The sequence below is a fragment of the Panthera uncia genome (genome assembly GCF_023721935.1).
Source record: "Panthera uncia isolate 11264 chromosome C1 unlocalized genomic scaffold, Puncia_PCG_1.0 HiC_scaffold_3, whole genome shotgun sequence".
NCBI lineage: Eukaryota > Metazoa > Chordata > Mammalia > Carnivora > Felidae > Panthera > Panthera uncia.
Genome location: NW_026057584.1, coordinates 91,448,381 through 91,471,381, shown reverse-complemented (window position 1 = coordinate 91,471,381; position 23,001 = coordinate 91,448,381). Strand labels below are relative to the sequence as shown.

Below are 23,001 nucleotides of genomic sequence, written 5' to 3'. Positions count from 1 at the left end.
TCTAAGTGATCGGCAGGACGCGTTGTGAGCCCCGCGTCCTCCTACGCAGCCATCTTCCGGAACCTCCCCATAAGAGACTCTGAAGTTTCAGGATGTCTGGTAGTTGGTATTTAAGTAGACATAGGCCATGGAATGAGGAAATCACCACTGAAGATGTCACCTTCTGGTGTGCAGGGCCATACTCTCTTGACAGATAAATTTAAAGACTGAAGAGATTTCCTGGCATTGAGCATCACTTCAGGATGTCAACAGAATCAGGATGATCTCCGCATCGATGCCCCCCAAAAAACACCGGGCACCAAGGTTTGGTTGAGCTTCCCTGGTTGACAACACTCTGTCTGCATCACCACGTATCACTTGCTTAGAAGTCCAAGCTTTAGCTACTCAGAGGATGCTTTTGCTCTGTAAAGGGCAGCTGAGGCTCCTCTTCAAGCTTTCTGGCAGGCTTGCTTAGCCACAGCAGTGGGCTGTAGCTGCCTTCATTCATCAGCGGTGGCCAGTAGATTCATTCACCATCTACAAGCCAGTAGATGCAGAGAGGTAAGCCAGTAGATGCAGAGAGGTAAGAGACATAGGATGTAAGGCTTAAGAAAACAGGCTATCCTGAATCTCACTACAGTGCGTTGTTCCAGGACATAACTGCCAGGGCACCTAGTTTACAATTCAGCAGTGGCAGTAGCAGCAGCAGAGTTGACATCTCCAGACTAATCACACCAAATGCTTTTCTTAGGAAATCCTCATTTGAGATTTTGCTCATAACTTCACATTGTATGGAGTTTGGGATGCTTCCTACACTGTTGCTACTTTTCGCTGTGAGACATTCCAGCTTCTCTTCCCCTTCCGTGAGTCCCTCCTTCCCTCTCCTCAGAGACCCCGCTCGCCCCACAGGCGGCCGCCGCCGCAGCTCTCGCGCCCCCGAGCGAACAGTCCTGAGTTGACTTTAATAAAATTAATTAAAAATGTTTAGGTTAAGGAGATTAATTGAGATAAGAGGTTAATACCTAGTGTCCAGTGAAGCACATAGTGAGATAATGAAACTATGAGCAGTAGAAAATACTGTTTACTCTGCCCTTTCAAAAAATATATTGTTTTTGTTCTTTTCCAAGTAAAAGATACTGCAGTGGGAAAAGATTCCCTGCCATTTGTGAAATCCTTGGAGTGGGGGTAGGGGAATAGAAACAGAAAAGAAGGAAGTATGCTGAGGAAGAGGGGGCCTTTGGGGGTAGAGAGAAAGAAGCATGTCTCCATGGACTGGACGGCTAATATAATGTGTTTTATCTCCAAGCCCACTGCACTGGGAGGCAGAGTTCCTTGCAAGTTCTTGCTTCCCTGGGTTGGTGTCTTGGTTTCTATGCAGTTGTATAGGTGAGAATGTTAGCATTGTATGAGTAATAGAACTGATCATATCAGAAAATGAGAACTAGCCAGGGCACAAGTGAAACAGAAGTAAGAGCTTATTGGGATAGTTCTAGGGTTTTGTTTGGTTTTGTTTCACTATTTATTGTCTTTTTTTTTTCAGTTGCAGCGTTCAAAAAATAATAAAAAAGATTAAAAACACACAACTCAAAGCCTCCTGAAAGTCCTGATAAGGCACTTGCTGCCTTTAATGTGAAAACACCTGGCATTGTGTGAGATGTAATAATAGAGAGCTCCATTTAAACATTTAATGTTGACAAACCTGGCAGGTTCGCCCCACCTAGCTGAGTGAGACGTACGTTGGTTCCTGGGTTGGAGGATTGATCAAAGAAATGGAGCTTTGTGTCTGCATCTTGATTATGGAGGCATAACTGAAAAATGGCAGATCTTTGTAGCTCAGTTTGATGCATTTCAGCACAGTGTTTATAAGGAACTGAAGGCTACAGAGCAACAAAGAGATAATAGTTATAGAGCATTCCAGTGCTAGTCCAGGGAAATACATGTGCTGAAATGAAATACATTCATCCTTTTATTGAGACCACTGCCAATCTAGGGTCAGAGTGGTATGCAAAATTAGGAAGTATAAATTATGACAAAAGCCAAGGGGCCATACTTTGTTTACTATGTAAAAAGTGAATCCATATGTTTCCCTGGATTTTAAGGCTTTAATTTTGTTTAAGAAATGGCTGGACAAATTAGACTAATATCCCCAGGGATTTATTTGTCTTCAGGCTCCAATAACATTGAATACTATTGAATCATTCACTTACTGTTACTAAATATTTACACTGAGCTAAGATATGGCGCTTTTAAGATATGATATAAGATGCAATTCCACATTAAGGCGTTAAAAATTAGTTTATGCATCATGCATGCATACATAGACACGCAGGCGCACGCGCACGTGCGCGCACACACACACACACACACGCAAGAAAACAGAGTAAGAGAGGTCAAAGCCTTTCTTGGTCAGTATCAATACAATAATACAGAAAATAAACCTTGTAGGTTTTTTTTTCAGAAATGGAGGGCACATATGTTGCTAATGGTCAGAGTATTTTTGAAGACTAAGAAGAAATTGATGCAAATTAGAAATTTGATGATTCTTGAAGGGATAGACACTATCTAAGGAGAAAGGAAGAGGAAGCTGAACCCCTGTGGAAAGAGGTTGCAAAAGAAATGAACAAAAACACAGTTTTCACTGACAAGAGAATGTTTGGCTCCTATCAGACCACAAATCACATTCTAGGAAAGCTCTCAGTTCATGGCCTCTATAAAAGGAATGTAACCTGAGCTTGATCTTTGCTATTGAGGAGGTGATACCGTTTCTCTCTTACGGACTTAAGGGAAGAACACACAGAGAGAAAGAGGCTGTATTATGGAAACTTGACATTATGCCCAGTGAGTATTTATTGTGCATGATGCCAATAAAGGGTAAATAAAGTAGACAACTTCAGTTCCCGAAAAGAGATTAACACCTGCTCCTAATTGAAATGAGCAAAATCCCTGCAGGATCAGCCTCCTTCTCGAGAAAGCCTGAAGCTAGTGCCACAAATAGTTCTAAGCTTATTTTACCAATGCAGGAGTGAGAGTGAGGTGGCTGGTTTTAGTGGGACTCCTGCCACTCCACTGAGCACACAAGAAGTCGGCGTTGCCCGAGTCATACTTTCATTTCCAGCCATATACCACAGGAGCTGTTGGAGAAGAGTTAGAATAAACAGCAGCTCAATTTAATTTTAGTAGACCTTAGAGTATGAATAAAGGACTTGGGAATGATTTTAGTGTTTTTTGCTATCTCCAGTAAAGTATGACATAAGTTTTCCTTACCCGAGTAGCTTGTTTAAGTAACACTATATTCTCATAAAGACACTTTTCTTTCTTTCTCTCATTTTTTTTACTGAATTGATCTCTTTGATAGGCAGTGTTTCTGTGTATATTAAGTATAATTAATAATAATATAAGCCACTAGAATCACTTTGATGGCTCAGTCAGTTAAGTAACTGACTCGATTTCAGCTCAGGTCATGATCCCAGGTTTGTGGGATGGAGCCCCCGTGAGGCTCCATGCTGAGCATAGAGCCTGCTTGGTATTCTCTCTCTCTCTCTCTCTCTCTCTCTCTCTCTCTCTCTCTCTCCTCCTGCCCTTCCCTCACACTCCCTAAAATAAATAAATACTAATGATAATAATGAAAATAATAATAATGCCACTAATAATTTACTGAGCCATTTTTTTTCTGTGAGTATATGCATTTTTTCTTTTAATTTATTTTTGTCCGTTTTATATACTCCCCAGAAGAAATGAAATGATACAGAGAGACGATGATGGCAAGCAACAGGTCCCGTCCATCTCATGCTCCATTTAGTATCCCACATCTCAAACACAACCACAACAACTTTTTAACAGTTGTTTTGTGTTTTTCTCTGTCTCTTTATTTTGACTGGGTGAGCCTCCACATGGTTCACAAATCATAACAACATGCAAAGATATATATAACAAAGAGAATCCTCATGCTCACGCCCCTGCTCCCATCCACCTCCCCCACCTCCTGTCCTGCCACTGGGAGCCATTGTATTAGTTTCTTATCTCCATCCATTATGTCAATGCAAGCAAGCACAAGTATATATTTGTAGTCCTCCTCCCTTTCTGATGTTTACCTCCTGACTCTAAATAATATATTTTCCACATATCATTCATAAATATCTTCACTTGTCAATGTAAAATGCCCATTCCTCGATTCCCTCTTGTGAAAGCAACGAACCTGAACCCATTTACACTAACTCCTGTCTCGACTCCCAGATGGTGGGTGTTCTGTTGGCAGGTTACATTAGCACTTTGAATTAATCTTTTTAGAGCTTTGTTTCTGTTTTCATTTATATTTAGACTGGCACTCTGCCCACCTGCGTTGTCAGATGAGGACATCCAAGCCCCCGCTCTTTCTCTATCCCCTTACATCTCCCCTTCTTTGTCTACTTTGTCTTTACCTTATGGTCACAAAAGTGATATCATGTGCATTCTGTTCCATGGTCAAGTTCAGTCCTCCATGTTTGGCTTATATATTATTTCTATTCTAAAGTTTTAAAACTAAGAAATTGTTTTTATTTTGTTAATTATCTAAATTGATGAGGTCTGATGTCATCCAGATTCTTCTCCATTCTTGGGTAATTCTTCCTCTTCTTCCATAACCATTATTGTCTGTTCTCTTACTTCTATGAAGTATTTGAAAACTGGACAACCTTTGTGTTTGCACATTGGTTGTTTTATGTACAATTGGTGGACTTTTCACCTAAATTGTCATCTTTTCGTCAGCTCTGTGTTTCTTTTTAATTCATTATTTTCTTGTTAATTTTGTCTCCTCTAATTTCTATTCTCTCCTTCTATAAGGTCAATTGATTGTCTGAACTTGCTACACTGGTGTTTTGTTCTGTCATAATTTTTCTCAAATGGCCTGTCCCCATGTAGCTTTGGGTCCATTACTGATTATTTCAGTGCCTCAATTTATCATTTGAAAATGAAGGCTATAGTGCCTCTCACTGTTGTTATTAGGAAACTCAGCACTGGCTATCTCATGCTATTAAGCTTTACGCACACTGCATTTATGTGCTTTATGAGGAACTTATGAGAAACAGAATTTAAAATGCAAAAAATGTTGCTGAGTTCTTTCCTGTTTTTCTTCTCAGCATATCACTATTTTAGAAGATAATAAATGTGGTTTTTAGCCCTCTGTATTCATAAAACAAGTAAGCAGGCAAGAAAACAACAACTTGATTGTCATCTTCTGAGACTTTAGTTCTTCTAAATGACTTTGAATTAGTTGACTGTAGTATTTTCGTCCCAAGTATGAGCATTCATTCTCAGCAAAATGATGGAATTGAAGTGTTCTCTTGTTAATGCTAGTTAGTTTATTTGGCCTTTGCCTTCTGTCACATTTTGTTTACTCCATCTCATCACTCCACATGTTCAAAAGAGATACCTACCGATTGTTTAAATATTCTAAAATTCTTTTTATTATCAAAATGTAAAGCAAATGTAAATGGTTTTCGATGACTTTTGTTTCCCACTATGTTCATATATTGCCCTGTATTTTCCTGTTCCTTTTGTAGAATATCACAGATTTGATATATTACCCTGAATAAAATGCTTTCCAAAAAAATTTATCAGATGTGTTCGTTCTGAAAAGAAATCAAGTGTCACTTGAGTTGATGCTGATGGTGAGACACTTTCTTGGCATTCATCTTTCATTGGTTTCTGGTATTGCTGTTTTCTTGGACTAGTGAAGAAGTGTTTTGGTCTCCAGGTCAAGAGAGCTGAAGTCTGCTTTGGCTCTGCCTCTGGCTGGGAGACCTTGGGAAAATAGCCTCAACTCCTTGTCTCTCTCTTCCTTGTCTATAAAAGTAAAAACAGAACCTCAGTATTTTCTGTTCTGAAATCCTATAGTTCTATTGTTTAGCATAGAACTAAACAACTTACTCTTTCCAGGAGGCACTGATGTTGTCTCTTCACATTGACAGATGTCCAGATTCCACTCGGCCAGAAACAGTGCGTCCTTGTCTTCTCCCGTGCAAAAAAGACTGTACTGTGACAGCTTTCAGTGAGTGGACGCCCTGCCCAAGGTCATGCCAACCAGGTCGGTGCATTCTGTTTCTTAATGCTTTCCTTCCCGACCACCTGAATTGTCTTCCCCACTGCTAAATAAATGAGAGATTGTAGAATGGGAACATCTTTCTTTTCCATTTGCGTGTCCCCCTGTGAAACAAGGTTGGTAAAATTTGTAAATGAAGTCTTGGATTTCCAGATCCACCAGAACGTGGCAGGGCAAACCTATTCAGTTACTGCGTGCCAAAAATTTCACTGTAGCGCTTTGCAGAAATGTTTATCCTCTCTTAACCTTGTTGTGGTGTTTTGAACAGCCATTCAAATATGGTTCCTTATAAAGCCTCAACACCATGGCAGTTTCTTTGTGGCTCCTGTGTGCTGGGAGTCTGACTGTAGGGATCTTTATTAGACTATAGGGCCTTAAGCACTGTGCTTACATCACTGATAAATGTAAGTCTGTGGAAGAACAAGGGCAGATACATGAAAAGTTTTGAATCGGTACAAAAATTGGCAACATAAGATTTGTGTTTCTTTACTATAAATATTGATACTTTCATACACCTGCGTGTATTTGGATGGCAGTGATCCAGGATACTTAATACCAAAATCCTAAAAAAACACACAGGAGCTCTTTGGTAGAATGACCCTCTGTCATGGAACAGGTCTTTACTCCCAGCACATTGCACTCCCCTGATGAGCTAGTCCATGGGTCGATACCAGTACTCCTAGTCCAAAATCTCCATTTCTACAGAAGATATAGAATTAGTAATTTGGTTCTTATACCCATAGTCTTATACCCTAGCCTTTGTCCTCTGGATCTTACCATTGCCATAGTTAGAAAAGGCAAATCCAAGAAAAGGAAGGATGCATAGAATCGTAACCCTAGTGCCCAGAGTAAATTGGGTTTCACACACATATCCTAGCCTTCTCTCGGTAGTCATGTCTTCTCAAACAAGACAAGGCTATATTAGCCTTCTGGAAGAAGGGACAAGGAAGTACTGTATGCAGTTCTGGAAGGGGAGAACCTGACACAAAAGTTGAGAGCATTCATACCTTTCCTTGGGAAATTCCATCCCTGCGCATCTAGGATCCCCTAAATGTTCTTTGACTCGCAAGTCGTCATGGGAGTGATGTGAAAGTATGACCAACACAGACATAGATCTGCCAGATACTTCAAACCCACTCTTAGTGACTGGCAAAGGGATAGTGACAGCTAATGAAGATTACTATTATCAGTGTCTTATAGTGCAGCGGTGGGGAACCTGCATAAGGTTTTCATAACTGTGCCATTTCATCTTCTTAATGATATTTTGTCATGAAATTAATATAGTTGTATCCAGTGAGCTTTCTTATGGGTAGAATTACAAATAAATATTTTGAATATGAAAGAGCTTTGAAAAATACAGTGGAATAATTTTATGATCTTTTAAGGGATGGAAACAACAGGTTCTTCCAGGAACTTTTGCAAACTAATTATCCTGAATGGGGATACAAAGTAAGGGAATTGAATGAACAGGGTTTGTAGAGAAACCAGGAGAATGCCGTTTCCAGACAGAGTGGGACAGAAAAGCTATGATCTCTCTGAACCATTTGAAAGGCAGCATCCAGGAGGCTGACTTTTGGCACTTTAATGGTAATGTACTTGAAAAAATGTCCAAAGATAAAAAAAAAAAAAGAGAGAGAGAGAGAGAAAGGTATTGGAAAAATGCAAGAAAATAAAATAATATATGATGAAGGAGTTTTATTGAGATTCAGCTGTTTCTTTTAGTTTCTTCCTCATGAGAGATTAGCATAATTCCTCTGTTAAGTGATTATAGGAAAGGAAAGACTGAATTAAAAAGAAGACCCCACTGGCAGCCAGATATTGGTGTTGGAGCTGTCAAGGTCCCCTGACAGGGAGGGAGACATATTCGTTTTGTTGAGCCAGTGCACTCTAGTGGCCAGAGAATATTTCAGAGACTGCTCTTGCATGTATTCTGCCATCAAGAAGATTCCCTGCTGCCTGAGAATCTTCTAGCACTGGCTAAGGATGGAGGCATCATAGAGCATGTGAAATAATTGCTCTTCCAGCAATTTTAAATTTACTTCAATTTCCGGAAATTCAATTAGTTATTTAAATGGTTGGCATTGTAATGAAAATAGTTCTAAGCCTCTGTGGTCCTTTTTCTGCCTCCAATTTTTCAAGCCTAGATAATTCTTTTCACAGCCTGGCGGTCAGGGGACCTAGAGGAGCAAAGATTCAATTTTCAGATTTATTCCAACTTTCCACTCCAATCCTGTTTACCCTCATGTTTAGTTTATACCTTGGGACCAATATATTATTAAATAACCATGGCTTAATTAGGAGGGACTATGTGAGGGAGGATAATATTAAAGGGAATTGTACCTCTAAACCTGTGGTTCTCAGACTTTATTGTCTCTGAATCACCTGGAAGCATTCCAAAATGCCTATTTTCAGCTCCAGAGCTAGAAATTCTGATTCATTAACTATGGGACAGTTCTCAAAAATGTGAGTTGTAAGAAGCTGCTCCTGAATGGTAATGCACTCTATTTCTGATGATAACAAACAAACAAACAAACAAAAACAATAGATCCATAAACAATCACTGCTTGAACTCCTGACATAATGGCCTATGTTCAGCTTCTTAAATGCATCGTGCTCTTCCCAGCGGAACAGTTGTAGAATGTGATGGCTAAGAACACAGATGCGGGAGCCAGATAGGCAAGACTGAGTTTCAAAGTTTGCTCTGTGATGGGAACACATTGCTTCATCTCTCTGTGCTTCAGTTTCCTCGATTGAAAAACAGGGTTAATAGTCACGCCTACATATATGGAAATCACTTAGAGCATGATTGGGTCATGCTTCAGGATTGCCTGAAGTGTCCAACGTTATTTGCTTAATGATGGCAACAGTTTTCTTATTGTTGCATGGAGTAAGCATTGGGCAAGCATTTCCTTAGCTGCCCTGAGCCTTTGCACCTGTTATGTGTGAAGCTGACACTGTATTCAGATGCCCCTCCTGTTTTGACCCTGTGCATCCACAGGGACCTGCATTAGCAGCTTTCCCCCAGGAATGCTATTCTCATGTCCTAGATCTCCCAAATGTGTTAGGCTGTCCCCAGTTCACATCATTAAGTAGATCATCCCACGGCATCCTGCACATCCCCCTTTATGACACCCTCATCTTTCCATGGCAATATTGACCTTGCTAGAAGTCCATGAATGCCAGGACCATTTCTGTCATCTTCACTGATAGATCATCTAAACCCAACACAGTATGGGGCATAGTTGTCAGTCAATAACTATTTTTTTGAATGGACAAATGTCCTGTAAAGAGAGAGAATGATGTGACTTTGAATCCAGGCAGGATATTCTCTGTCCTTGAGAGTGTGCTTCAAAATGTACTTTGGATAATGGTGCTCTTGAATAATACTTCTCAAACTTAAATGCTCATACATATCCCCTGAGAATCTTAGTAAATACAGATTCTAATTGAGTAGACCTAGATGGGGTCTAGAATTGTACCTTAATGTAAGCTTCCAGGTAATAACTATATTTTGGTTCCAAAGCTCCAGTTCAGGGTGGGGTTCATTAGAAATTTTTGAGCAAGACAGTGACATGGTCAAAGTTGTAAAGTGAAAAGCATAGCCTAGGAACAGATCAGCAGGTGGGGACACAGGTGAGGTACTGTGTAGGGTGGAGGGAGGAGAAGTGGTTTAACCTAAACTGAGAAGTCTGGAGAAGCATGGGCCAGAGCAAGTGGTGACCTTGGCTAATGAAGAAGGAGGAGCTTTTCTTTTGCAGGTGTGATTTCATATTGGGTCATCAAAGTTAAGAATAGTTTATATTCGTGGTCTCCAAATTTGACTACACAGCGGAATCACCTAGAGATCTCTAGAATACACTTTTATTTATGTTTGGGTTCTACTTTAAGACATTATGACTTAATAGTTTCCATATGATCAGGGAATCACTGGGTGATATGAACTTCAAACCAAATCCATTTGAAACCTCTCAGAGAGCCAAGGTGGATTCAGGGGCCTGAGTGTACCAGGAGTGATTTGTGCCTTAGCAATGGCTGAATTGTGTCAGCTTTTATTTGGTCTTGCCTGGGTTCATGAGCTAAATCCTTATGACTTCAAAGTATTCTCAAGCCATGAACGATCTCTAGCTAGTAGTCAGCCACTACTCCAGCCTTCATACTTCTCCTCACCTGAGTCTCTCCTAAAATGATTAATGATTGTCACACATTCTTCTAAGCAAATCAGATATTTGTCAAGCTGTGGCACTGTTGTGCCCTTTCTGATTTTTAAGCCCCAGTAATAAATTAGCCAAATGATCAAGAATCATCCTTTGGTACTTTCTTGCTGTTTTCTTTAATTCTTCCTTCAGTCTATAATACAAAAGACTGCCTGAAGTATCCAACGTTATTTGCTTAATGATGGCAACAATACAACCTCTTATTGTAGAGGTTCTCAGCCCTGTGGAGCTTTTTTTCCCCCAATGCACTGATGTCTGAGATTCATCCTAGCCCATGTTAGTCAGAATCTCTTCATGCTGAAGGGACATTGGCAATATTAAAACTCTCCTAAAGTGACTCTTAATTAGTGGGCAGGGATGAGAAACATTTAGTGCTTTATACTTTGCAACATGCCTTCACATACATGTTAACCTGTTTTAGGAGATCATTGATAATTGTTTGTCTGGGTGTTGTTGGGAATTAATCTTGGTCACTGCTCTTATAACCATCACACTTCATGCTTTTCCTTTAAAGTCAGAAACCAATACTGATTTTCCAGGATTTCTCTTAGGTTATCTTTAAATGGATGCATTTTATATTTTAAACATTGAATTATATGAAATTTCAGATGTGTACATAAATTAATACAATGTTAATGCAAAAGGTTAATGATCAATAGAATGTGCGCTTGTGTTACCATCACCAGGTGAAAACAATCACCAAATTATGGCCACTCTCATTTTCCCCATGCTACCATTGTCCCCCTTTCCACCACCCCACCCATGGATTATTTTGGAATAATTCCCAAACGTGTACACCACTTCCATAGAAGGGAAATACATAGGAGGTAAAGCTGTTGGACTGGAAGATAACATGTATAAATAGCTCTTATTATAAATTCCTAGAAACCATGGAGCTAATGATTAATTATTTTTCAGTATCAATAATTAAAGCCTGAGGGAGCTCCTTTAACTTTCATCTCTAAGGGGCAAGCTGGAGAGCAGTGTTGTGGAAACAGGAAGGCCACAGGCAAACCACTGCCGGGAATTGGTAGGAAACTTCATCTGGTGGTAGCCTTTGTTCCTGTTCAAACCCCTGGAGATAGGTCTTGAGGTTTTTTAGATTCAAAGGCAGTAATTCTTTTTAAATACCAAGGTAGTGTAGCGTAGCAATTAAGTGCATGGACTCTCAAATCCCATCTTTGCCGTAGAAGTCACTTTAGACTCCCTTTAAACTTGCTGTGTTTCAATTTCCTCCTGTACAGAATGAGAGAATATCTGCAGCTACTTCCTAGAGTGGTTATAGGGATTAACTGAGAACAGGACACATTAAAGAATGTCAAGTACATGGAAATTTATTATTATTATTATTATTATTATTATTAATATCTAAGTCCCTTAGGAACAGGGAACTTGTCTTTTATTATGTTGGTGTCCTGCAACATCTAGACATCCTGTGTGAGTATGATGGTGCTTGTTTCATGTCTGTGCTTTTCTTGGACAGGTTATAAAATCTAGAGGGCAGTTGTCTTCTGATTTTATTAATGAACTTGCAGTGCTTAACACCAGAGCTGGCATAGGAAGGACATTCGGTAATTGTTGTTGAACGAATGAATAAATGAATTCTGCATCTTTCCCACAACTAGTTAAAATTCCTAAAGATTTTGCTTCCATTAAGATGAAGCCATAGCATTAACAGATCCACGCCAATTATGGGAAAAGATATTGGTCAGTTATAATGTCAGATAAGTAAAAAAATCACCTGTTCTGGAATCCAGAATTTCTCCCACTCGGATGCACATGAACACCACCCTCTCCCTTCACTTACCCCTTTCCAGCACGCATCGTTCCCTGTTTCTCCCTACAGGAGAAATACTTTTGTCTACCTGAGAAGTGGTGGATGGATTACTAATTTACTCCCAAATAATGAGGAGGCCTTGGACACTAGTCCCCAAAATGGTGTTGAAGGCATCGTGATGCTCTACTGACTTTCTTTAAGAAAGTGACTTAACCTAAATTTCAGTTACCACCTATGTAAATGTTTCATGTTGTTTATTTCCAAGTGTTTTTGAAATACTAAAATGAAATAAGGAGTGTATGTCACATACATGTCCCAAGCTCCAGCCTCAAAATGCAGAGCATAGGTTCTTTTTGTTTTTTACAGGCTCCACTGGGGGTGACTTTCCCCCTTTGGTCTATAATTTAAAGCCTATAGATGTAGATGTAGATCAATGTAGACCAATACAGATCACTACATTGCCCTTGTACTCAATAAATATTCCTGAAAATGTAGTAGGAGGAGTGACAAACATTTGGGCTTGTGGAGATTACAGTTCTCAATCATTCATATTCCTGCCAAACTGAGTTCTGCTGGTAAAAGTCATAAAAGACACTTTCTCTCAATTCATGGGGGAAAAAATAATTGATAAAATTCTCTTAAGGATTTGGAATTTTTTGCTCTCTTGTTTGTTTTTGTTTTTTTTTGGTTTTTTTTTTTTTGTTTTTTTGTTTTTTTTGTTTTTTTTTTGCTTTTCCTTAAAATTTGGCACCTTCTGCCTGATTCTTTAAAACCCAGTATGAAGTGGATTTGACTTCGCAAAAAAAAAAATCAGGTTTGGCAACAACAGAAATTAAGAACATTCTGGGGTGCCTGGGTGGCTCAGTTGGTTAAGCATCCAACTCTTGATTTCGGTTCAGGTCACGGTCTTGTGGTTTGTGAGTTTGAGCCCCATGTCGGGCTCTTGACAGTGCAGGGCCTGCTTGGATTCTCCCTCTCTGCCTCTCTCTGCCCCTCCCCTGCTCATGTTTTCTCTCTCTCTCTCTCTCTCTCTCTCTCTCTCTCTCTCTCTCTCCCTCTCAAAAATAAACATTAAAATAAGAAAAAAAAGGGGGGGGAAATATTTCATCAGAGCCCCTTGACCATTTCCTAACATGGAGGAACACCACTGTGCCATAGACAACCTGCTGCTCAGAGGTTGGCACGCAGCTGGCACTACCCACCCCTCACCTTGAGAGGAAATATTAGGAAAGTGTTCTTAGTCCACACTCTTCCTCCTATCCCCAACTCCCAGCTCTTCCGCACCAGAGTTGATGTACAGCTACCAGGACCTGGAGTTCACAGCATCACCAGCTGGGATTTTCCTTCACTTGCTACAGTGGCCCCAGGAGGTAGGTGTAATCATACATGACTATAGAGGTGAGGAACCCCAGCTCAGAAATATGGAGTAATGGGTCCATGGTTACCCAATGTGCATGGCCGAGGCAGAGCCAGAGTGGAATCCAGATTTCTCAGACTCCAGCGCCTGCCTGTTTTATCTCAGAACAAGTTATTTCTCATATCAATAGGCACACTCATTTTGCTTGTTTATTAGCAATTCAAGAATTTGCAGCGTGGGACTCTCAAACCTGTGACACAGGCTTGGCACATTACAGAACTATCACACATTGCTTTCACATATGCTGTTTCCTTGACAGTTTGGTGAAAAAGGAACAGCTGTTCCATTAGTCCTGCTCCAGAGAGGAGGCAACGGAATTGTCAAGGGAAGCACTCCTGGTCACCTGATCCAAACGGAGCAAAGAGCAGGTGAAGATACCCAATTTACATGAAACTTGCTACATTGCCTTGTCTGGTGAGCCCATACAGTAGTAGGCAAAAAAAGCTAGACAAGGTCTGACTCTTATCACTAAAAGGCCAAAACATCCACATGCTTTTGCTTTATCTCACTGCCTCTTCCTGTCGAATTAATAAAAATTATAATTTATTGCTATCCATCATCCTGTTTAATTTTTATCTCAGCCCTATATGGAAAGAACTGTTATTTTTCCATTTTACATATGAGAAAATAGAGACCCAGGGATAGGACTCAAGATTGCAAAACTAATTGAGGGCAAAACCACATGGAAGCCTAGGCTCTTACTCACTCATTCAGCAGTAAACATGTGCTGAATAATCAGCGTGTTGCAGCCCTTCTGCTAGGTACTGCATGCATATATGTAGACTGGTGAGTGAAACAGACACAGATCAATCCATTTCCATTGTGGAGGGTACAGTCTACTGGAGGAAGATGGAGCCACTGAACCCACAATTACCTAAATACCAATTGTAGTATGTGCTGGGCAGATGAGACTGTTGTGAGAGAAAGTAGTAAGGGAAATCAGATTTCCGCTCTGTCTAGAATATCTTTCTCCTTATCTCTATTGCTTGCAAAGATCTTACCAAGGTATAAATCCTTGCCTCCTCCACAGAATTTGTCCTGATCCTTCTGCTGGAAACAACCACTCCTCCCTCTTGGGTCTCATAACCCTGTCTAACTTGCTTGCATTCTAACTATCCGTAAAGGTATTTTGTGTTCCTCTGAAGGGATGTGAAATCTTTGAAGGCTAGAACCTTTTTCTGCCTTCATTCCCAAAAGTGCCTAAGTAATAAACTTAAGATGGAACAGAACTCAGTAAATCTGTACAAAATAAACAGATGCCAGTTAGAAGCAACCTACTTAGGCAAAGCTAGCAAACTGCTAAGAGGAAATTGATATGCCTTTACAACTAAATTTCTTTTCTAAATGTTTCCATGGCTCACTGCAAGAACATGCACAGTGATGTTGGCAATACAAGATGTGGGACTTAGGGGCACTTGGTTAGCTCAGTCCATTGAACATCTGAATTCAGCTCAGGTCATGATCTCACAGTTCGTGAGTTTGAGCCCTGCATTGGGCTCTCTGCTGTCAGCACAGAGACTGATTCAGATCCTCTGTCCTCCTCTCTCTCTGTCCCTCCCCTGTTTGTTCTCTCCCTCTGTCTCTCTCTCTCTCTCAAAATAAATTAATTTAAAAAAAAAGAAGATGGGGGACTTAGAGAATCTGATTTATCTCTGGTTTCCTGGCAAACATGATTAAAAAGAATTCTTTATCCTTTATAATTGTTTACACATTCATTTACTAATTCACTCATTCATATGTCCATCAGTCTGTTTGTTTATTATTATTTTTAATGAAGTTATATGAGTATCTCCTGGGAACCAAAGCCTATTCAATCGCTATTTCTTAGAAGGCATTTCCTGCTGCAACTTCCCATTCCAACAGAGGTCACCAACTGAGGCATTATGTCCATAGGAAATGAAGTAAAAGGTTTCATGTTTTTTTTCTTTTTAAATAAAACCCAAGGGCATAATGTTGAAATCCAAAACTGTGTTCATGTGCAGTCTTGCAGTGGCCCAGATTGGCCCAAGGGTAAAACAATAATTTGAGTAGTTTCTGAAAATGTGGCCCATACACTTCCAGCTCAGAGTGACTGGGGATGCTTGTTAAAACCCTAAGAGATTCTGATTTTGAGGTCAAGCCTGGGCCCTCAAAATCTGCATTTTTAAAAAATGTTTATCTATTTATTTTGAGAGAGAGAGTGAGCATACAGCAGCGGGAGGGGGAGAGAAGGAGAGAGGGAGAGAGAGAGAGACAGAGAGAGAGAGAGAATCCCAAGCAGGCTCTGTGCTGTCAGTGCAGAGCCCAATACTGGGCCCAAACCTATGAACCATGAGATCACTACCTGAGAAGAAGTCAAGAGTTGGACGCTTAGCTGACTGAGCCACTCAGGTGCCCCCGAATCTACATTTTTAAATACACTGCCTTAGTAATTCTAAGACACATTAAAGTTTGAGAACAACTGAACTATAGGATCATTTAATTTAATCATTAGCCAATGAACAATTTAAGAAATGTATAACTTGCATCTAGTGTATAGTTCTAATCATCTGTTTTGGTTTTCAAGGATCAAAGGCTTTTAAGCTATAGTTGGTTAAAACGACTTGTTGGAAAATTATAACAAGAAAACTCACAGATAGCCAAAAATAAGGAAAAAAAAAACTCTCCATGGAAGTCATGGGAACTAGAAATGCCAACAAGACCTGGCACTTATCTGCAGCTTCAGGGCCAGCATGCTTCCTCCTGTCTCTGCTAATCTGTGTGCGCCTACTGTCTGCCTCTTCTAATGAGCCTTCTCTGAATCTGTACACTGTCATAACTAGCAGATACAGAGCCCCAGAATGGCTGTCCCAGCCTTGACTCTACCACACTTTTTTAAGTCAAGCACCAAACGTGGACAGAAACTTCCCTTCTGGCTCTTTATTCAGGTTACCAAGAAAGAGAGTCTGATGGCCCCATTTGTGTCAGGCCCTCAGCCACTTCAGCAGCATGTGGACAAGCCTCCTCAAGTCAGGACCCATCTGAAAGGGGAAGGGGACAGTTTGCAGAAAGGTAACAGGAACTGGGTTTGGAAGTTTCCCTCTCAGATGGAGCAGTGATTGTTCCCCAAAGAGACTGGCCTCTCCAGGAGGCCCACGCTCAGCCCTTTGGGAGAGAATTCAGAACGTGACTCCTCCCCTCACTTCTGTTTCAGCAAGTCTGTCTCTGTTGTTGGCCGAACTGCAAGCAGAGGCATGGTAAGACCTACCTGCCTGCTTCCAGCACAAAAGCCATCCTCTTATCACATCAGAGTTGGTTTGGAAAGAGAGTGATTTACATTAGATAGAAATACAGAAAAGGAAAATGAAGCCTCAGGCACATAAATACAGTAGAATTGTATATTCATGTAGACTAGAAACTTGTAGAAGAGAGAAAGCACTCACCCTGAGTTTGATCTGGGCCAGAGGTTTTACTTCAGACAAACAAAATATGTAGTCCGTGTGTACTTGAATTCTTACCAAAATGTACAGGCTGTAATTTCTATCAACAGTCTATCATACACAGTGTTGTATTGGTCATCTTATAAAATAAACTAACATACCAAACAAAGTCAAATAAGTAAAAGCAAACAAAAATTTTAAAATGTAGATTTGATGCATGAGGTTCTGTTCCTTACATCTGAAATCCACCCTTACTCATAACTTCTTCGTTTGCATGTAATACCTGCTATAAAGCACTATTAATCTCTCACTCAGTAGTCAAGCTACATTACCATAAATAAATCCTGTGGCTCACATGGATATTCATAATGATTTATTGTTAGCCATGGTGGCAAAGAATCTGTGTTTCTTTGGATGTGAATGCTCTTCTTTTCAAACTGTTAAGTTCTGGCTGGTTTCTTTCCCATATCTCTAGAATTCTCTGCAGATTTTACAGTGCATCACAATATAACTTTTATTTGCCTGTAGAGGTAAATAAGCTGCCTTTCAGAAACCAAGGTACCCGTTCTAATTAGGAGTTTATTCTTAGACTTTTCAGTATGCTTCCTATGAGGAAATAGAATAAATTAGTTTTGATTTCAGTAGGGTGTTACTTTAAGTTTATTAAATAATTTTCTACAAGTAAAAAAAATACATTAATTATTTTTCACTTCCTTGGCTTTGATCCTATTTTAGTATGATTCTAAATTAGAGTGTGGTTTAAGGAGGCTTTTGACTCATTGGATTAGCTAACATGATGGTAGATTTATAAACTATTTAATTTGTCTTACTATAACAAACCTGAAAGTTAAAGGTGGAACTAAATGTTGGGATCTTAATATGTCAGTTAGGAACTCCAGGTTTTATAAGAACATCAAATGATTTTGTATGGTAACAAATCAAGAAGATATTAAATTCATGCTCAAAATGAAATAGATTGCTCATGATTTAGATGAACAACTTTTAAGTGTTCCTTAATAGAAAAAAATCATCACTGAATATTCTGTTAATCTCTTAAAATTCCTTCAAAATTAAGTTGCTACATGGAGATAGTTCAGATAGACTATCTACTGATTGGCATGCTTTCAGTGATTAGGAGTAAAGTATCCCCAAATAAGTATTCTAGGAACGATAGATTCTTTGCCATTTGAGGTATTTTCAAGTTAAATTTAATTTGCTGATTCCTAAAATATGCTTATAATAACTTTATTTAGAAGCCTTACAAATGATAACCAAAGAAGGCCACATATACAATGACAGGTTCTGTGGGAAGTGTGCTCATTTCTAACATGAGCCAACAATATCCTCTTCTGCTGCTGGATGACCACATGCTTTTTGAGCTGATATTTGATTATATTCAGTTTAGCACTTAATTATATTATCTCTTGAGCTTCTCTCTAATTTGTTCATGTGTAGTGGAAAGAATCTAACATCTGTATGGTGCACCCCTGGCATTGCTCCTTAGCTGTGTGCTAATTTTAACTAAAATTTAGTAAACCTTTCTGAAACTCTATATGTTCATCTGTAACATAAACATAACATGTAGTGTCTATAAGACAATTTACTTCCTAGGGTTTTCTTATCCTACATGAAGAGGCTGGCTCAGCAGTAGTTGCTCTGTATGTGTTAATTCCCTACTTGCCCTCCATTTTGTATTTCATCATCCCTGAGTAAGCTGTAGGATCCATGAGTACTCAGGCTCAAGCTATAAAGTTATTAATTTTATAAACAGAAGATAGAAATATATTAAATGTATGTTTTGAGTGAAAATGAGAGAAAGCAAGAAAGAGACTTTCCTCTAGAAGGAAAATAATAGAAGTTTATTAAACATATGTTGTTACACTGCATGGAACATGAAATACCATTATACGTGATCAACAGGCTCATGTATGATTTTGGAATTTAAGGAAGTCTGCCTTTTCCCCACCCACTTTTTTCCCCCCATCCAAATTTGGAAACAATGGAGAATTAGTCCAAGTAGAGGGGGATCAAAATATCAGCTGATTCTCAACCCTGTAATTAGACAGGCTTAACCCTCTGGTCACAGACCATGTTGGACTACTAAAAATTTGAATGACCATGCCCCAGAAAAGAGCAGAATATGTGCATTCTATGAACAGATACATCCCAAAGAACAAGAAGGAGAATGAAAGAAAGGTGATGTATGTCCACTTCCATCTCCCAAAATAACATGATTTAGATGGCCCTTATCCTTACCAAAGAAGACACAATGGGGGAAGGGGAGAAAGTCCTGAGACAAAGAAGACTGTGGAAGTAAATCTCCCTTCACATAGAAGGAATCATCTGAAGGGCTCTACCCTCACAGACTGATGCTAGGCAGCTTTGTAAACTTCTGTTCTACCTTTCACTGCTTTCTTTACTTTCCTCTTAGCTACGCTGGCCTCCCTTCTGACCAAGTTTGTTGTCTCTTATTCAGACTTGCACTTGCTGCCCCTTCTTCCTAAAATGCTCTTCTCTCACCTTGGCATGGGTGCCATTTCCTCAACATTTGTTTTCAGTTTAAATATCATGTCTTGGTGAACCCTTCTCTGAGAACCTTATTAGAAATTCTCCTCTTCCCATTCTCTTTCTTACTCACTATTTCATGTTATTTTTATTCATAGTGCTTAACCATTCTCCCAATTAGAAAGTAAGCTCCATGTCGTGTTCACTGCTTCAACACGTTGGATAGTGGCTGCCACAGAGTAAGTGCTGACATAGTAATTAAATGAATGATAACAAATGAATGTATCATTAATTCAGCAAACTTTTTGTAGGGTTTACTATATACCAAGCTTTATGCCAGTTGCTAGTAACATTAAGATTAATGAGATGAGATTACTTTATTCAAGGGGCTTTTTTTTATACGAAATTAGAGTACGTAAACATATTTTTCCTCTAACAAGAATGAGCACAGAGTGTTAACAGCCAGAAAGGAGGGTGTCTTACTCTAGCTAAGTGGTCCGATAATGTAATATTTGGTAGATTAGGAGTTTCCACATAAACATGGAATACGAGTACCTTAAATATAGAAGAGAGGATGTATGTATGGAGGCTTGGCAGCTTGAGAGGACATGTTAATGAAATGAATAATAGGCAGCTAGTGATGCTTGGGATGCATAATGCATAGGGAGGGATGATAAGAAATAGGGTTAGAGAGATATGCAGGAGCCAGTTTATGAAAAGATTTATGCCATTCTAAGAAGTTTGGACATTATCTGGAATTCTAATAGATGCTTTAAATTTTAAGCATAGGTGTGATAAAATCAGATTTGTGTGTTAGACAAAAAATAATACAGAAAATAATGAGGTTAGACACCATTGTAAACCAGTGGGAAAATTATGAGGCCATTCAATTATCTGGGCAAGAAATGAGGAGGATCTGTTTTCTTGAATAAAAAAAATGTGAATTGTACGTAAGTGTATAAATTACCATAACTCAACAGTATTTAATAGCATGTCTTTATGACCCAGTGTGTACTGAGTTCTTTGCCCATCCTGTGGAGTTCACATAACTGGATGATTATGCAAACCCTCTCTCCTGCTCAAGGAATTTAAATGCTAAGAGAGAAGCAAAATCAGTAAGTAACTGTCAGAACTCCAGGACAGAACACATCCTTCCTAGTCCCCTCTCTGTGTCTATACTTCCAAGGAGTAAGATAAGCCCAAAAGAGAGGATCTCATTAATTCTCCACATTGCCACTGTTTTTATCAGGACCAGAACCATAATTTGTAGGGCCCAATGTAACATAAAAATGTGGGATGCCTTGTTCAAAAATTATTAAATATTTCAAGACAGTTGTAGCAGAGCTCTAAACTAAGAGCACTATTGAGCCTGGGGCCCTATGAACTGGCTAGTCTTGGTCCTTATTGACTTTCTGTAGGGGCCAGGCTCCTAACTGGATAGAGCTTTTATTCCTGTGAACAGTTGCCATTATTGGATTTCAGTTTCATTGGACTGCAATTCTTCTTACACTTGGCTGAGAATATTCAGGGGTTGGAAGCAGAGGATAGCAAAGCAGAGCAGTAAGAACACATACTTTGGATGCAGACTTGTTGGATTTCAGGTCCTGTTTATTACTTACTGACATCTTGGACAAGATACAAAACCTCTCTGCTCCTCCATTCTCTGACCTCCAAAATGGAAATAACAAGAGTAACGGTGTTTTAGGATTGTCGTGAGGATTGAGTTGATTTATGTAGAGCACTTGGCAAATGAATGAAGCATGGCAAGTGCTTGGATTGTTTTTCTTATTGTTTTGAAGGTTATATTCTGGATAATAAACCTTGCGTGCTTCCACATAACGCAGATCTTACCATTCAGAGTGAGGTTTGTCATTCAGAGTGAGGTTTGTCATTCAGTGAACAGAAATGCTTAATATTAACATGATTGAATTTATCAATTACCTACTGTATGATTTTCCTCTTTTGTTTTTTAAGATTTTTTTCCTATCCCAAAGACATAAAGATACCCGTGTTTTTCTCCAGAAGCTTTTATATGTAAGCCTTAAATAATTCATTTTCATCTATGATATTAGATAGGAATTATTTTTCTTTGCGGAAACACTGACCTCCCTCCTCTCCCAACTCCAGTGTACCCAATGAAGAAAGCCAGTCTGGACCCCCTTGCTCTCTCTGGAATTTGACTCTGCTTTGTCTTTGTACACAGCATTCGCTTTGCATAAATTTCTCTTCTCCTAGGTATTATATAGATGACCACCTAGGTATTTCATGTTCTTGCTCAAATATCCCTTTCTCACTGAGGCTTTGAAGTTTAAAATTACAACTTTCCCTCTCCTTAACACACACACACACACACACACACACACACACACACATTCCTTACAACTTCCTGCTATATTTGTGTGTGTGTGTGTGTGTGTGTGTGCGTGTGTGTGTGTGTTTTGCATGGTATTTAATTGCCTTATGAAATAGTAAATATTGACTTATCTTTGCAATTGTCCTTCTGCTTCCACTAGAATGTAAGGTCCAAGAGGTAATATTTCTTTCTTTTGTTTTGTTTTATTTTCAATTTCACGAATGGCATCTCCTCCTTAGATAACTTCAATATTCTTTTTCCAGAACAATCCCAAACACATGATAAACGGTTATTATCTTAGATTTTCTTCTTCAGATATAATAGTGCTGAATAGCTCCAGCTCTACACATTTATTAATAAAGAGGCATCTGGTTAGGAAAACTCTGGGTGACTTCTTTCTTTTTTTTTCCTGTTCTTTCTAGAGTTAAGGTCAGGACAAGAAAGCAACCCCACTCTTTCTGTCTGTCAGAGTAGGTTTTTTTCACTATCCACACACGAAGGGAATTCTAGTTTTATGTGTGTATCGGTGGGATAGTCTCTGACCAAACATCACTCTGTACTCTGGCCACACAGTTTTTGTCTCCTCTTTCTTGATTTACCGATCTATTAAAAGCCGTGTTCTCACTGCCAACAATAGAGAAATTTCATCAAGGACCAGTGCTCCAAACTTTCTTTTACTTGCCTGTCTTTTTATACCTGCATTTATAATATGTTTTTGAAAATATTTCAAAGGGAATTCCAAAGAAAACAAGAAGAAAAAGGGGAGGAGCCTATAGGACATGTCAACCAATTATAATTCAGTTGACAGTCAGGAACTGAATTATAACCCAATGACAGTTATATATTTATTAGTATTTTAGGAGAATTGGTATTGCTATTTCTATGTATGGTAGTATTACTGTGATCATGTTTCAAAAAGAGCCCTTATCTTTTATAAATCTATTCTGAAATATTTACAGTTATAATTTTATGATGCCTGAATATTAGAAATAATTCAGGTGGTCATGAATGGGTAGGGGTATAGATTTTACAAAGCATAGCCAGATGATTGTTGAAGCTGATGGGTAGATATATTGAGTTCATTTGATATTACATTCCATTACCTGATTATTCTTCTTCAAAGCCCCAAATAAGTTATTCTAATTATTTCCCTTTGAGGTACCAGAAAATAAGTATTTTCCCAAGTTTACAGACCTGACATTCCAGACTCACCAATTCTAAAAAGTCATGTTACTACATCAACACCAAGCCATAAAAGGAATTTCAAACACCAGAGGCTTTA

At 39.1% G+C, this 23,001-nt stretch overlaps 1 protein-coding gene across 1 annotated transcript in view; it reads left to right on the top strand.

Moving 5' to 3' along the window:
• Nucleotides 1–23,001, top strand: part of THSD7B (thrombospondin type 1 domain containing 7B) — a 384,726-nt gene that overhangs the window by 201,198 nt on the left and 160,527 nt on the right. Inside the window, exon 9 of the mRNA XM_049615274.1 lies at nucleotides 5,925–6,040. Within this exon, the coding sequence (XP_049471231.1) occupies nucleotides 5,925–6,040 (116 nt within the window). The remainder of the gene's footprint in view (nucleotides 1–5,924; nucleotides 6,041–23,001) is intronic.